This window comes from Hyalella azteca, unplaced genomic scaffold, assembly GCF_000764305.2.
Source record: "Hyalella azteca isolate HAZT.00-mixed unplaced genomic scaffold, Hazt_2.0.2 contig3861, whole genome shotgun sequence".
Classification (NCBI taxonomy): domain Eukaryota; kingdom Metazoa; phylum Arthropoda; class Malacostraca; order Amphipoda; family Hyalellidae; genus Hyalella; species Hyalella azteca.
Window position 1 is genome coordinate 2,985 of NW_025934094.1, and position 17,582 is coordinate 20,566.

General features: G+C 38.6%; 1 protein-coding gene across 4 annotated transcripts in view; it reads left to right on the plus strand.

Annotated features, from left to right (window-relative positions):
- Window positions 1–16,915: 16,915 nt before the first annotated feature.
- The window catches only part of LOC108681603 (proteoglycan 4), a 54,937-nt gene continuing 54,270 nt past the window's right edge, over window positions 16,916–17,582 (plus strand). For all 4 annotated transcript variants that reach the window (XR_001931516.2, XM_018170652.2, XM_018170653.1 and 1 more), the window contains exon 1: window positions 16,916–17,287. Coding sequence is in view for 3 of the 4 variants with exons in the window: in XM_018170652.2 (XP_018026141.1) it covers window positions 17,101–17,287 (187 nt within the window). In the remaining variant the exon portion in view is untranslated. The remainder of the gene's footprint in view (window positions 17,288–17,582) is intronic.

Consider the following 17,582-nt stretch of genomic DNA (forward strand, 5'->3'; position numbering starts at 1 on the left):
AAATGTTGATCAACCAAAACTAAACGTTAAATCAACGTTCACATGTGACCAATACTCAATTAAAGAGACGGAGAACAACTTAATTTCAACTTAGAAGCAACGTCAATATTGGTACGTTGAATTTTGATTTATTTTCCGACGTCGATTCAATGCTATCACACCAACATTGAATATACCTGTGCATGTATATAGATGTGACTATTTTAGTCAGCCTATACATTAAAAAGTTTATCGAGCGCCATATTTTGTTATTTTTCATCCCAAGTCTTTGTAAAAAAATTAAATTTTAACCTAGATTGAACATTACCACATCAACCTTGGACATCGATATTGAATGCATGTGACATCATTGTCATCTAATAACCAGAACGGCTTTAGAGTTGTCTTTTTCCATACGAAATCCTGCGCTCAGGAACAAACTTGAGGCCAGCGAACAATCGGGCCAGATGGAAACCCCATGTGTTTACGATATCAATGAAAAGATACCTTGCCTTATTTAATAATGTAACTGCATCACGAAGTGGCTCATCATAAGGGGCCTATAAACATAATATGTTGAATTAAACTATTTATATTTCCAGGAGGGTTCAGTTAATATCAAGCGAGGCCAATGCTTGTTGGACTCGCTTAACGCCTCTTAGGGTCCACATAATGACAGATGAGACGTATACCAACTTCTCGTGTCATATGGGAACCTCTGTGTTCCGTGTGGGAAGTTTGTTCGTCTCAAGGAACGCATTTAATGTCTTCAGAAGTTTGATGCTTGGCTTTGAAAACTCGGGCCAGATGAGTATCAATACAGCGTATATGCGCATGAAACCTGTTGTACATATAAGAGTATCACTCACTTACGGTGGTCAATTCCTTAAATATACGAATGTTAGCCCTGTAAATATAAATAATGCCCTCTGCATTGAACCTTGTCAGTGGCAAGGTTCAATGTAGTCAAACCATTTTTAAAGCCCATATGGTCGTTTACTGACTATGAGATGACGGGAAACGCTGCAAGAGTGCAACTTACTGATAAAATTCTTGCACTTAAAATACATGAACTATCAAAGTAGATGTAATAACGGTTTTCTGAATTATTGAAGTCGACGGGAGAAATAGAAGATATTTTGAGGTGCTTATTGAACTAACTGCGTTAAATAAACTGGGAACTCGGAATATGACTTTAAAAAAATAAGAAAAAATCTTTGTTTTGATGATCCCAATCTAACTCACAACTCATAACTTTGGATTTAAATGGAAGTATTTTCGCAATTTTGCAATTTAAACGGTTTTGTCTAAAAATTAAGATATATATTTCAGTACTTGTAAAAAGTACACTTTCGTAAAGTTTCAATTAATCTGAATATATATGTTGATGCAGTGTAGGCTGCTGAATCGGAGATATACCTTTCACAAATTAATGAGTTTGCCATCTAAAACAACGGTCAGAAACGTTTTCTGTTTATTCGAATGAACAGAAGATCTGAATCCTTTTTTGTAGAGCTTAACTAAATGCAATGCTAACCATTATTGTGGAATCAAAAGACCAGTAACATCAGATACAAGTTTAATGTTTACTAAAGCGGCTCTGCACAGTAAGAACTTCAGACTAAAAAATTTTTCCTAGACATTTGTATGACGCATACAGACTATTTTCCTATCAATAACCTCATCACTATTTACAGACACAGTGGAATCGCTATTAATGAAGCAAGTATGTGTGTTACAATATTTTGTGTGGCCGTGGAAATTCTAGTCGAACTGATCTATTTGCAACAAACAACTCCTTCATGACAGTGAATAACGTTTACGCGACCAGACTCAGCGAGGGGTACGAGCCCATCCCGAACCTAAAAAATTGTTATGAAACTGCAGATCAGCCCGGAGTCGCTCGACATGCTGTGCAAAATGCGGTGTGGAGGGACACATAAGCTTCATGAATTTCGCTTCCAGGCTACTGCCTGCGGACCCTATCATACGAGATGACACGAAACCATTTTTTAGAAGTGGTGGGGCACAGCCTGTATTTTGATACTCGACAAATTAAAATATTCTGGCACAGAGTAGAGGTTAATTAAACGCTAGAAAAGGAACATCATGCATGGTAACACTGTAACAGCGAAAAGGCTTGAAACTACAGGTAATAAACAGATGTGAATACATTTTAATAAACCGTATGAATTCACAAAGTGACAGAAATTTTGAGCTATAAAGACCGGCTATAATGGTAGTTATGATTGGATGCTGGATACTGATAAACTATCCGTGACCGTCAAAGAAAAGATTAAGACACTTGTTATCTCTTGTCTTGCTTGAAGAAGTGCGGAGGCTTGGAACCAAAAGCCCGGCTACAAGTTAGCTCGCTACTGCAGGTCGAACTGTATAGTTCGACCTGCAAGTTAATTTATTGCATTGCAAGTTAATTTATACGTCTCGGACAATTTAACGGCCAATCAAGGCCGTTTCTTTGGCCAATCCAGGCCGTTTCAATTGAAAGGCCGTTTGCAGGCCTTTCAATTTAACGGCCAATCAAGGCCTGCAAAATTCAATGATAAAGGAATATCTGCAAAACTAATGAACGCAGCTCGATGGTACAACTTGGTACATGTATTCATAAACTTGGTACATGCATTCATAAGGACCTTATGGTTTAGGGGAACCCATCACGTCAGGGTAACTCGGCTAGGCAGAACAACCACTCAGTTTTCGGAACAAATTCTGCATGAGAGGAGCTTCATGCTAATATGAGGTAGAATGCATACCGTTTTACGACTCCGAACAAACATAGCTATGTCTTCAAAACCACACTTCACTCTATCTATAAGACAGATCGTGCATCTAGATACATAAATCGTTTGAGAGTACCGGTAAATAAGTAGTTGAATGTATGCCGGTCAAAGAAGAAAGTTATAATCAATAGGTTAACGAAGAGTGAACTTGTGAAACAATTGAATCTCGAAATTTATTTCAAGCCAAGAAAATATCAAGAAAAATGCAATTCATTTTATACTTCTATGAGCAAGGACCACATTTCTCGATCGTATCTCTAATTCAGTGATGCGTGGAAGTTCTCCTCTCTATCCTGGAGATGACTGAAAGCTTCTTACAAGTTATTATGAGTAGTAATTATTATTTCGTTAAAATTGATACGTTATTTTAAAGATAGGCGACTTGTATTGAAATTCAGTCTAAAATTATGCGCTATGTGTAAATTCCAATTTCAATTCTTTTTGACTGAAATTCAATTTAATTCAATTCAATTTCTTTTCGACTGAAATTCAATTTAATTCAATTCAATTTCTTTTTGGCTGAAAAATCCCTAACTTTGAGTTACTAATTACCATGACCACACGCACGTCTATCCGCCTCTTTGTCCTCACGCGTGTACGGTCACAGCGCCAGCTGAACTGACGTGCGAGGTCTCAGGTGGCACTGCATTACAGCTGGCACTGTCATGACGGCGCGTCGGCCTGCCGCACGTTCTGGCCATAAATATCAGCTGCTCGCCCAGTGCTTGTCACTACACGAACAAGACACTCAACGATTGTAATGATAAAATGTATATTAATCGGAATATTGTGAAATGAATGTATACTTTGATCGTAATATTTACCGCATTCGTTATTTTTTGTAACGTAATATTTATATGTATTATCTATGATAGATGACTTGGATGCAACTAGTCCGCTAGAGCACCTTGATTAAATATCAGCGCTCATATCAAGTACTGAACAGGTCAATCACAGTGGTGATATTCCTTACATAACATCTGTCGATAGCTGTACAATGTCCTTAGGACTGTTCTTGAGAAAAAATTGCAACTAAGTGAAAGATGATTGTAAGTGGGAAATGTAAATGTCTTCATATACTCGTATAAAATACTACGGGTTCAGAAAAAACGAGCATATAAGGTTAGGTCAATTAGCATTTTCAACCAACGAGCGACCTTCAAGAGCTTATAGTCTTATATTCACTAGCTAGTTTCTGTCATCCCGGGTGTCACAACTAGCAAGTCCTGCCAGCTCTAGCTAAGTTCTGAAATCAATTAAAAAAGTGGGTAATTTATATGAAGGAGACGTTATTTGCCTAAACTACTTGGGACTTTTCATTGAAAACTTCTCAGGCATACGTTTTATTTCATTGACGGCACGATGAGTATATCTACTCTCTCACAGACGGATGGATCAAGGGCTGCAGCTGCTGACAGCAGGCCGAGCAGTCGCTTCGCCGAGTAATCTAACGACACCATGAATAACAACAAGACTTAAATCGTAAAACAGTGACGCACGTCTACAGTCAGCTCAAAGCTGAGTATAGCGAACGCCAAAACGAATACTCACAATATAGTCCTCCCAGTCAAAACACACTTACGTCGACGTAGCTTGCGTCAAGCGAGTTACGTGGGTAAAAAAAAAGATAAAAAAACAAGACCAAAACGGAGCCTTGGGCGAGACCTCCAGCCACATTCAGATTCAAACAAAATTGGCCGATCTAGCCAAGATAGCCGATCAGTGTCGGAACAGAAAGGGTTTTTATTGTCAGGAAGGGAAAGTATGAAACAAATAACCGACTTATGATAGCGACCATCTTATTGAAACTTGATTGGAAGTGCTATTCTACTTTTCATATACGTGACATAAACCAATTATTGTTTGGAATTTTCGAATACTGCAGACCAGTAATGTCTGTATTTTTTTTACATTATCTGATGATTTCATCGATTATAGCAAATTGTCATTTTAAACCAGAGGATGTTAACAGATGTATGATTAATATTTGTGGAGCCTAAGCTGCCTATAAGGCGGAGCTTATGCACCCATCATTACCACTCTGCGCCATGGTGATCCGATAGAAGCGATCTGGACAGTTATATAATTGGGAGCGCAGCCGTGCACCACCAATTTTGTGCACCAATAAGCCCTGAATCGAACGCCTTTGATCTCTCTGGACCTACACCAATCAGCCGTGCACCACTCGGCTTTGTCCTCATCCGGCCTTGACCACCACCTGCCGTGCACCACCAGGCCGCGGATCGAATATGACTTGGCGACCCTAATTGGGAGCGCAGCCGTGCACCACCAATTTTGTGCACCAATAAGCCCTGAATCGAACGCCTTTGATCTCTCCGGACCTACACCAATCAGCCGTGCACCACTCGGCTTTGTCCTCTTCCGGCCTTGACCACCACCTGCCGTGCACCACCAGGCCGCGGATCGAATGTGACTTCCGAGCATCGTTAAATTACGTAATTTTACGTTCACCGCATCTGAGGTTAGGTTTCAGATAGCATAGTTCTGTTCCAAAATTTATCGTCCTTCGACAAGCGGCCGTTCGACCGAGGGCTGGTTCGACCCACGGCCTAGATACGGACGGCTTGAAGTGTTGAAGGCTACATTCCGGAAGGCAGGAATCATGCTGGTCCATTACATCCAGGGCAGTGGTGGTCTTCGGCAGACGACCCATATAATTCGCATGTTAGTAATATAACACAGTATTAGAAATTAAGGTTTGATACATGTTCAAGGAAGCATCTAATTTTTCAGCAGGGCTCAGTTTTTTTGTCAATTGACACCGCACCACCTCATTTTTTCAGTGAAGTATTCCATCAAGTTCAATGAAGTTATACTATAGCACATTAACAATTTGAGCCTGAAAAGTGTGGGAAACCCATTTGATTTGAGAAAATGAAGGGTGGGAAGAATCAATTTTGTTTCGGTATCGGGAAATGCACGATATGCACGAATTCACTATAGTAACGGGATGAGTCGCTCGTTGTTAAGAACTTTTCACCAGCCAGTTTCATTGGGACGGTTCTCAGACCCATTTCGGAGAACTCGGAAGGAGTTGTGCATCCTCAACATTTATTCGGAGAGTTTATACGCGAATATTTGAAATATTTTAAACAAAGTTGACAATGTCAAACGTCAATATTTTATTTCATAATTAAATTCAAATATAACGTTTCCAGAGTTTTGGAATTTACATATTTGCCTCCCTACGATTGAATTACGTTGTAAATATTTCAATTTTCCCTTATAGTACTGTGCGAAACTTAAACGTTTGGCATACTGGCGTTAAACAAATCAAAGATTCTTTTTCTGATGCGTTCGGAAATTGTTTCCCGCAAGAGCGTTCAATATTAACTTACAGTATTATATTTTAGACAGGAGGCAGGCTGCCTTGTTGTGTTTGCTATAATCGATAACATTTTAATTTAATTTTTCGAGCTTTCAAATCAAATTATTTTCAGTAATAATTTTTGGTAGTATAAAATAAATTCATCTGGATCACATCACTTTTTGCAATACAGCAAATTTCGAATACAAGGGAGAAAATGGGTTCTATTTTTATCGATGCTTGAAAAAAATGTGATTTAACAAATTATTTACATGGTAGTAGCCATGGAGTCGATTTCTTCATTTTATTGTCAATCTGCTTCAACGGAAAAGTAACCACTGACAATTATATTATTTATTCTGTATAGTTTTGTTCAATGTTAGTTTCCTCTGATTTGGGTGTAATTTAGTTCTATATTGCTTATTTTTGGTGTAAAGGGGACGCGTCATAGCTTTTAGATACCTGATTTATGCACAAATTATTATGCAAGATTTCCCCGATCAAGAATTTTCTAATATTCGATCAAGTCAATGAGAATAAACCTTTAGTTGTTAAGCTGTTTTCTTCCCACGCACGGAATTTATTGTCGCTGTAACAAAACTAAGAATGCAAGATTTGCGTGGGACACAATGTTCACAGTCATACTATAAGCACCTCCTACATGCGGCACTTCACAATAATGACTGCTTGCCGTTGTTCGATCCTACTGGTCGTTGTTAAGGAATTAAATTTACGGATTGTTGATTCATAGATTTAAGGCTTTATTTAGGCTTACGACCATATACAAGGTTTTTCGATTTTCATTGGCTTAAGCATATTGAGATAAACTAGTACGGTAAATTTAGGTAGTCATTTGAATTTATAGTGATTTGCTGCTTACATTATTTGCAAATCACTTTTGGTGCGGGGAGTGTTAAAGAATTAAAATTCACGTACAGTTTATTTGCATAACTTTATGCAGAAACTTTTTCGCGATCTCCACTTGGTAAAAGCCTTAACTTTAAAATGTCTTAAATATCAATTTACAGCATCTGTATCAGTATACTGCATCTGTGTCGTTGTGCCACTTCATGCCACATTTTCCAACCACTATTTCACCTGGAGAATTAAGTATTCCAGGGCACACAGAAACTATCTTCAGCCTCTTGTAAGAAGATTCGCCAGTCTATAGCGGTCCGTCACTTGTGCTGGACGTCTCATCTGTGCTTCGCAATTTTGTGTGGTGACGCTCTCGTCCAGTGTGGCCCTGCTTGAAGTTACTGTGGACTTCAGTTGATGCTTCATCTCCACTAGACTCATCTCCCGTCATCCTCCTGCCTTTGGCGTGGGACGTGAACCGCTGGCCGTGCCCATTCTTCGGTGCAACACGTGAACTCCAGACGACAGCATGTGGTCATTGTGGTGGGTGGCGTGACGACCATTAGTGCAGTGTCCTTTATGCCTTTCCAAATGCTGTTTAATTTGCTAAGCCAAATAGTCTTCTCGAGCTGTCAATTACTTTAATTTAAACATGATCACAGTAGCCTTCATTAAATTTAATCTGTGCGGTTATCCCATATTGTGGAGATCGTTAGAAAGATTTCTGAAAACTTTGGTACATTTAAGCAACTCTAAGCACTGAGCATTGCAAGTCTAAACGGTTAATTTACTTTGCCTCCTGCTTAATTATGTCGTATATTTAGGTGCTGTGATCTCTTGGAACTTTGCCTGGGACTGCGGCGGGAGCACTGGCCCACTGCTTACCTTTCAGCGGCAGGGGTCCCCGCCACAGCTACCGGATTTGGGGAGGATACCGAGCTATGACATTCGTCATACATTTTTGATGCGACGCACGTCGCATAGTTCAGCGCTCAATAAACTGTTCTTCTACCAATCCAATTTTTTAATCCCTAATAAGTTTTTCAAGAGGTCGTTGATCCAATGCCGATGCTCTTGACCATTATATCACCACGAGGGTAATGCTGAGGAATATTATTTACGCACTGTATGCCATTTTACAATAATTTTTAATGTACATCGAAAAAATTTGACCATATATGTGTTTTGCGTGGCATGCAATAGTTTTGCTGATCCTGATCGCCCAAAATTTTGGAAAATAACTTTGTTATATAAGAATTTACTGCCGAAGTAGTAGATTTTAGTTTGTTTACGATTTATTTCGGTAGGATGAACAAGACGTAACATGTAACAAGAAATGTAATAAGCTAATTCGATAGCTACACAGGTTGCTCCTCCGTCGGTTTAGTTTTAATAAAGGACAATGCAATATCCTACACGTTTAATTGTCTAGTTTTTATATTATGTAATATATTCTTTATAAAATATATTCTTCACACGCTCCTACAGAATTTTGTAGCTTGGATTTCGAGCTTTGAGTGAGATTCTTAAAAATGAAGTTATGTTCTATAGGTGAATTTTTGGGTCAACATTACAATTTCGATTTGACTGAATTTGTAGTCTTGCACCTTGCCCATATGCTTCCGCTGCTATGTAGTTCATTTAAAATTTTCTGTAAGCATGAGAAAGAAAACAATGTTTCTCTCTAGTTGCAACATCACATTTATTAACAGGAATTACTGCGTTTGAGAATTTAATGGAAAACAACGTAATTTTAACTTTTTCACACAATTGTACGCGTAATTAAGAGGCGGCTCGTAAACCAATACAGAGACGAGTGTATAGCTGCTACATTGGTTGCGAATGTTGGAGGGATCGCATGTAGTTTGAACGAAACTTTTTTTTCTGCCTATTTCCCAGTGTTGGTGCCAACGTGTTAATGACACACGAAATGTTCTACTTTTACAGTTGTATCATTGACTACGTTTATGATCGAAAAAAGGTCTTCGGCGATTATCTGAACGATGATATTGCGAGAAACTCAAAAACTTCGTAAAATAAAAATAAATGGTTATCATATTTTAGGATTTAGGCCTCAGTATTGTTCATGCATCTCACTTAATTCTACCAAACTCTACATAAGAACACGAGTCAGTAGATCTTTCAATCATTGTCGTCGCTCTTCAGAGGTCAATGAAATCCAGTGTAAACAGAAATGAGATGGGGACCTTTGGGGAGAACCAGGGTACTATTGAACATTCTATGGAGTACATAGGGAGACTTCACTTAATTATGATATCATAATCATTTTTTTTGTCTTTTTCTCGTTCAGCATTTAGAAAAGGTACTTAGAATGACTTTGATGTTTCCCATGCTGATTTATGTGAGGTCAGCTGCATCAGAAATGTGAAATGTTCCGATTTTTCTCTGCGACTCAATTAAGATACTTCATATGCGTTATCTTTGTATTCTGCGTTGTTGTGTGTTTTTGTTCAGCGAAATCAAATTCTGATATAATTTAATCATGGAGCCTTGGCCATTTCTGCAATGGTTGAGTATGAATTCCAAGGATGATTAAAACCCCATTAAAATACTCCTCTTTATTCAATACAAAAATATTCATTTAATTAAGTGCGTCATCATGTCATCTCGAGCTTTAAATCTACGACACAACTTAATCGGAACACGTAAGCACTGGAGAAGTTCAACAAAACCTGGTTGAAAAACTTTTTTTTTTGTAATGTAAATGATTAATCGAAAATTCAAGCATTGGCAGTATGAACCTAAGCAAGAACGATGTTCAATAAATTAGATGGTAAGAACAAAATTATTTCCAGATTACAGCATAACGAGTAGCTGCAGGGTCGACGCAGAAAATAATGCCTTTCTTTTATTTCTAATACAGGAAAAAATTCGATTTTTTAGAAACGTTACCACGGAAGTTTCGATTTGTTGATAGAAATATTCCAATAAAGCAGGAGCAAATCAATTTAACAGGAATAAAGTAACGTAGCAGTTCAGAGAACAATTTTTAAACACTAATGCAACTTAACTGATCACTCGAATAGTCAATTAAATTCTTTCATGTTCATGTTTAGAATGTAGCGATAGTGACAACTTTCAGTTGACAAGAATCAGCACGATGTAATCGCCAAATGAGTAAAATAACTGCAAGCTTATGCCTGATTTTTCGAGTTAGAGAGATCAATTCATTTAAAACAATCTCGTTTTTCGTGCATTTTAGTGATACAAATACGGAAAAGCCAAAAAAGATACAAATAATGGAAAATAAGGTTCATTTGTGCCATCTAAACAATGCTGCAAAAATTCATATCTCAAAGTAAACCCTGCAACACCTCATCGTTAGAAGATTTTCACCGAGGCACAAATTAATATGGTTGAGACACGGAGATTGCCAGGTCTCGAGTATCACTCGCGTGACAGAGAATAGTGCAGATCTCAGTGACAATCCATGATTAAGTCAGGGCATAGAACCAAAGATTGGACGGCAAATAGTTAATATCGTGGGAGACCAGCCCTAATTTTTAGTCGAAGTAGTAGAATACAAGAATGTCCACTGAAACAAAACTACGAAAAATTGAACGAATCTTGAATTATATGAATCGTTCAGCGACATGTTATACTAACAGGCGGTTTTGAACAACAAATCACCAACTGAATTTCTCCTTTTTTGAATCCGTAGCCATATCCTCAAAATTTCTAAATATGAAAGATCATTTGGAACGTACCAAATAGAAAACATATCACCCTTGTTTCGTTGCTACGAAATGACGCCATTTGGGCATGAACAAAAACAAAAGAAGACTATATCGCTACGACACCGCGGTTAGCTCCACTCCTCATCGTATCACTGAACTGCAGCACAAGCCAGATGAGGCTCAGGATTTACGATGGCGATTTACACCGTAGAGCCAACCTCTGCAAGATAAATTTAGTTGCAAATCAGGCACTGGAGTTTGGGGAAGTCTTGCAAAACTGATGCAATCATAATTCAGGCTATTAGTTGAAATACGCACACGAGTGAAATTGTCATAAATATGAAATGCAGTACAATATAAATTAGAAAATATACACACACACATTGAAGCATTGGTACTGACAAGAATTGGGTGAAAATTACGATACTTAGACATTTCGATATTTAGGAAGTTTTTCACGTTAATTAATTCACTAATGTCACATATTCTAAGTTTCGGAAAAAATCATCGCGATTCGATTGTAATTGTGTAAGATAGATTAAAATTTTTGTTCAAGAGCTCAGCTTCACCCATGACCACTTCGAAAACAGAACTCTGATAAAATAAATACTCACCCAACCAGAAATATAAAGCTGCACATTTTTTTTATGAAAGCTCGAGCTCTAAAGCCAACGAACCAGGAGCTTATTGACAGCCTACAGCTGAAAGAAGTCGTGTCAGAAGTTCAGCCACTCGAGGTCAAAGAGACACGACACGACGCGCGTGTGGATGTACGAGTTAAGCTTGAGGTCTGAAACAAAAACACATTAATTGACATCAGAACAGTTATCCGGATGTATTTTCAGTTACACCGGGACCAGTTTAAGGAAGAAAATTCAAATTCAAAAAGAAGATAAGTGAAGAGAAATGGTGAAGTAAAAGAATTCAGCATATTGAAGCTAGTGGGCATTTTCAACAAGGTTTATCAAAGGATGAGGGAGGAAACTCATTGATGATCATATCAGATAAACTCCGTAGAACATGTCTCTTAAAAATACCGCATCAAATATCAATTCATTCTGACTTATCCCAAGAAAGTTAAAGCAGTTTACGTGATTAGCCCCAATATGTGGAAAACATGCGGGAGAAAACCTTTGATTTTGATGGAAGGATCTGCGAAGTCCACGCGATGGGCGTAGTAGACATGCAGCACGGGGGGCTCTTCGTGGTCGAGACACTGTGAGGAGAACTTGGACCTGCCCTCGGCCAGCGCCTTCCTGTGCAGCGCAGATAGCTCCTGCGCCGTGGAGAGATCCACGGACACCATCGCAGCGCCTATCTCGATTAGTTGAATGTGGGCCACGAGTCTGTAATGCACCACGCATTAGGGAGCTTGTCTGGATCAACATTGCGGCGGCTACCTATCAGGTATAGCTCGTCAAACGCGAGCAACAGCGAGGAATTAAAGAGTGTGCGGCACAATTCCATAACATAACATAACATAACATAACATAGTGATGTCGGCGCTGTAGTGTAGGCCTGATGTGGCCTGTCGCCGATTCTTTTCCTTTTCGTGCCTTGAGTAGGGGCCAAGAGGGTGGGGAGGGTATAGGAAGGCGAGGCCTGAGCGTCGTCAAGGCGCCGATTGTTCTCCAGTTACAGGCAGTCGCCGAGGGTTTCAAAAACTTGCCCTCGTTTCATGCACTAGAATTTGTCGGGAATAAAACACTTGTACTAGCCGTTTTTCTCACTATTCGCACAATTTTGATTGAACTGCACTAACATTGAACCTTTCACTGAAATCGTTTCGGTACAAAATTCGCGAGATAAGTCAAACCGGCATAGTAAAAAGTGAGAAAGTTGGGACCCGCAAACACTACGTGCGTCCTCGATCACTGCCAGAACTCAACTCGATCAACTAGGTGACAACTTTATCTGGACACACCATTGAGGTACGCTAGCAACTTGTGCGGAACTAGAACGAACCGTGAATGGGACATATAAATTTTTGACCTGATTTGAGATGGTAAGTTGAAACGATTAAAAAATAATTTCAATGAAATCCATAAGCATCATGCATATATGAAAAACTAGAATGTAAATTTCAGGTGACAGCAATGGAGTGTGATGAAATGATGAAAACATAAATTGTGACCAACAGATTTTTTTTCGATTTAAATACATCGGTTTAAATACATACATTAAAATCCTTTCATCACCCAGTTAATTTCAAGTTGTTCCTCGAAAATATAGTTTTGTAGACCTACGTTTAATATTTCTGCGTATGTGCGTGGTATAGAAATGCCTATCGATCACCCGCCCCATTTGATGGCCGAACAACGACAAATGTGCTAGCTATGAAGCTGACCACTCCGGCATTTGAGTTCACTTAAATTTGCGAGGACCAGAGATAGACTCACAGTTTAAGCTAAGCCATTGAGAAATTCAAGTCTATGATATCATAAGTTCCACGTTGATCTTATGGCACAGCTTTTACATACATTATAAGAAATGATGAATAAGTTCAAATTTCGATATTTACCTGTCTCACCAATAACGCAGACTGTAATCGAACTGCGGTATGTTTCAAATCCAAAGACTTCAAAATCGCCTCTTTATTCGCGGCAATACAAACACCAACGATGAAAACTATAAAGCATGTGAAAGTCGTACGTGTGTTTAATCACTATTGCATGATATCTTCAATTTGTTATATTTTCACTATTATAACAATGATAGTTCGGCCAGAAACAATGTTAATTATTATATGTGTTTAATTAAAACTTGCTGGTAAATTCAGCGTCAATGTTTATGTCCTGCAATGATGTCACCCGTCTGATGGCTTCGCTCGAGTGAAAGTTTTATCAATTTTAGACGAAAACGGCGTACGAACATTTTTGAACTGGTTCGTTTAGTCACTTTTAGCCATTTAGACACGCTAGCCGTTTGTGTTCAAAGCACAGACTTTTTTCAGTGTATGTTTCCTTCCAACAGATTCCATCGCACGGCTGCTCACTCCCAAACTGCACATTTTTGTTATGTGACCAGACTTTCCACAGACATAGCAGGATCTTTCAAATTACGATTTGGCAGCACTAGGTAATTGAGACAATGAAATGTTAGTGAATCTTCCCGTCGATTTTCCATGTATTGCATTCGTACTCGTAATTATCCGCAAGCGTGACAACTTCATCCAAAGATAGAATAAAAATGTTCCTTTCTTTCAAATACTCCGCCAGGGAATTTTCCACGCAATGCAATATCTGATCTTTTATGATCATTTCCTTCAAGTTCTCGAATGATGTCCCGGCTGATCCCATATATGATATATTCTCATTCAGGAATAGGACAAATAGTATGAAAGACTCATCAGATGTATTGCTTGGTTAAATGGCAAAATTCGAATTTATTTATATGCGTACAACCAGAATGACCTTGAGAAACATGCGTAGCTAACAGAGGTGTATCGCGTGCTGATAATTATCGATGTCGTGACCGTTGCCTATGCTGAAATGCACGAGGCGCTGCCAGGAAGGCAGTTGCCCTGGTTGCATGGTGTTTACTCGACCCTTTGTCTGCTGATAGCGACTCTCTTTACCAGGTAGTTAGATACGAATGTCAATTCATAAAACTTGCTTAAAAAACTTAGGAATGGTGGAAACTTGAATTCATTGTATATATGCTTGTTGAAAAGAACCAAAGAGGGGCCTATTTAATACAATTAAATGTTGAAATGTAGTTAGAGTATGAGAGCACTAGTTTTTAAAGAAACATCAGGAAGCTAAACCATTATTGTATTACTCCAGCTAATGAGATCCAAATTTTTAACAAGGGAAACTGGGTCTATAATGACTAAACAAATAGAAATCTGAAAAAGATATTACATAATGCAGTGTTGTGATTAAACGAATGCCGTAAATTACGGCCCGTGATGAAAATTGAGGTGGCGATATTGAGACAACCAAATGGGAAATTCATTCAGAATAACAGCTGTCTAAGTTTGACCGTAAATGAGTGCTTATAATCAGTGCGATGATGAACGAAAATTTTAGAAGTACAAGAACTAGAAATATTTATGTAGACGTCAAAGAATGTGGATTGAGCATCAATTATATATATATATAGTCGGCATATACGGCTCACAAGTGAAAAACTTCAACCATAGTAACAGGCAATGAACTACTCCTACCTGATTTCTATGCTACCTAGGAACAATATGGTGCAATTAAAGCAATATTTCGAAATATTTTTGGGTGAATGACATTATTACTTGTTAAATAAAGGAGGCAGGTTTTAGCATTAAATTAGAAAATTTCTACGTCAAATATTGTCTTGAAGCACATCTCGACCATTTACAATAGGAGGTGAGAAGTTGAACGAATGAAGATGAAACTTTAGAACGATTTTACCTATGAAATCGCTTCCTGTTTATCAATAAAATTTAATACATAAAGATACCTTCACGGGTAATATCGACAAATTCTTTATGTCAAATGTTTGAAAATGAGTATGGGGAGTTTTTTTTAGAAGACACAATTATGTCAAATCCTACAATAAAATGAAGTAACAATACGGTGAAAAAGTAGTAAGTATTTTGCAAATTGAAAACAACTAAATCGTAAATTTGTAAAGCTTAATGAGTGAATGAAACTGTTAAAAACTGAGAATGTGGTAAATTTCTTCAATATTTACAAACGAAATATTGAAATGCTTGTACTTGTAGAAACTCAATTGAATAGTTCAGTTATTTTTTGGTGCAGAAGAATTTTCTCTTATTGAAAAATTACGGTTGACAAAACTCCATAGTTTCATTAAAAAACATTCTAGCTACAAACACGGCGTAACCATTACAGGGCTCTAACTGGACACTTAGAGCGTTGTGCCACCGCGACGGAATATTAAGCTACTTATTATCAGAATCATGCTATGTTCGATTCTTTTAGATTTAATGAAGATTTTAAATTCTGATTCATAAAAGCCTGATTGTAATTCACGCTCATCATCGTACGAAAGTTTAAATGTTTAACGCCTGTTTCTTGGTGCTCCAGCTTGCTAATGTTGACATGACGTGACAATTGGGATGACACTTTCGTTTATCATCAGTCCTCGGACCCTTTGAAAAATTTGTATGGCACGAAGAAGTATTGTGCCAAATCCATAGGTCGTTCACCAATCAGATATTGAGTAAAACGCCTAAATAAGTGAAAATTCGCCTCGCATATACTCAAGTTTATGTAATATGTAGAAGAGCCATCTGTTTTACCTTCTCAAGTTTTGCGGGTAGGATTATTGTTATTACTATTCTACGAAGCATTTATCGTGGCGTCTGGTTCAAATGAACGTCGAGGGCACGTTACGAATAAGTTTAACAGTAAGCAAAAAAATAGACACGATATACCTGCAACGAAGGAGCCGATGTTAGTGAAGCCGGCAGACTGTTCCAGGTTCTGGCGGTGGCGACCGGGAACCCTCTGTCGCCTACGGTAGATAGACGTGTAGATGGAACGAAGAGTTCCGCTCTTGATGACGAACACAGTCGTCTTCTAGGAGGCAGGTCCGACACGCGCTGAATACATCCCGTGAGATAAGAAGGTGCCAGACCGTGAAGGCCCCGGAAAGTCAGAACAGCGACCTTGAACTGCGTGCGCTGCTGCATGTGGAGCCAGTAAAGATACTAACGCAATATCGTCGTCACGTGGTCGAATTTTCGCTGATTGCACACGAGTCGCGCTGCAGCGTTCATTTCGGATTACAGTTTATTAAGTTCCGTGGTCGGAAGTCCATAGAGTGTGGCATTACCATGCATAGTCCAATCAGGTAAGAACGAGCGCCACCTCGAGGGCATCGAGGACTGGCATCGAGACACAGCGGCTGACGCTATGTATTCGTTCCAGAGCGCCAAAACAAGCGGTTGTTATAAAGTTATAAATTGTAAGCGTAGTAGTGCCCATTCTAAACTGCCCTTAAAATTTAGAACCTCACAGCAGTTTTCTCAGTATCATTTATTAATGATTGGGAGCAGGCTTGCCCGCCTTGTCCTGTTCCAATCTCATCGAAAAAATAATATCTTGAAACGGGTTTTATGCTTAGCAACTATATGCCAAGCGAAAAAAATAAAGAACAGGACGTCCTTGATATTAGTGATAATTAGTGGAAGGGGGTAGCTGGCATTAGTTGAATGCCCGGTTATACGTATTGAACTGGTCGCACGAGGCTTGCGTGCAATATATAAGCATGCATGGACTGGAAGTGTATGGCACATTAGACTCGGAGCGAAAAGAGTGAGCACCTAGCAAGTCGACCTCTTCAAGCTTTAAGCGGTCATTGATTCGGAAGTGGCAACTATTATTTGGGGTATTGCGTGTGAGTTCATAATTAGCCAGAAAAGAACACTGAAAATGGGGATTACAAGTCTGTAATTTGTTTGTGGAGAATCAGTTTTCATTCAAAAGTGACAATGTCAATCGTAAACAGCTTCGTGATGAATTTCATGTCCAAAAAACTTGTATGCTTTGTGTTAGTTCAAATCGTCATGACGACGAGTGCTACTGCGAACGCTTCCGAGGTCACACTCCCTGGCTACGTCGTTACTCGCAATCAAAGCGCTGGCAACAGGACCATTGATTTTCAATCCAACGAAACAGGTAAAGTCGTTCGAACTTGAATAATTTTGTAAGAAAGATGAAAATGATATTTCTATGTATGACCCTAAGCAGATTCTGTTATGACTGAGATGTTGTATTGGAAACTCGTTTTCAGGGCCATTAAGTCAATGAGTTAGCAATTTAAACTGCGAAAATAAAATTGCATATTCGTTGATAAACGAATGTTGATATTGCTTATATTATGGATATTCATTGATGTTGCGAATTCGTTGATGTTGATACACAATAATCGATAATCACGATTATTGTGACCACAGCGGAGACCGTGAATATT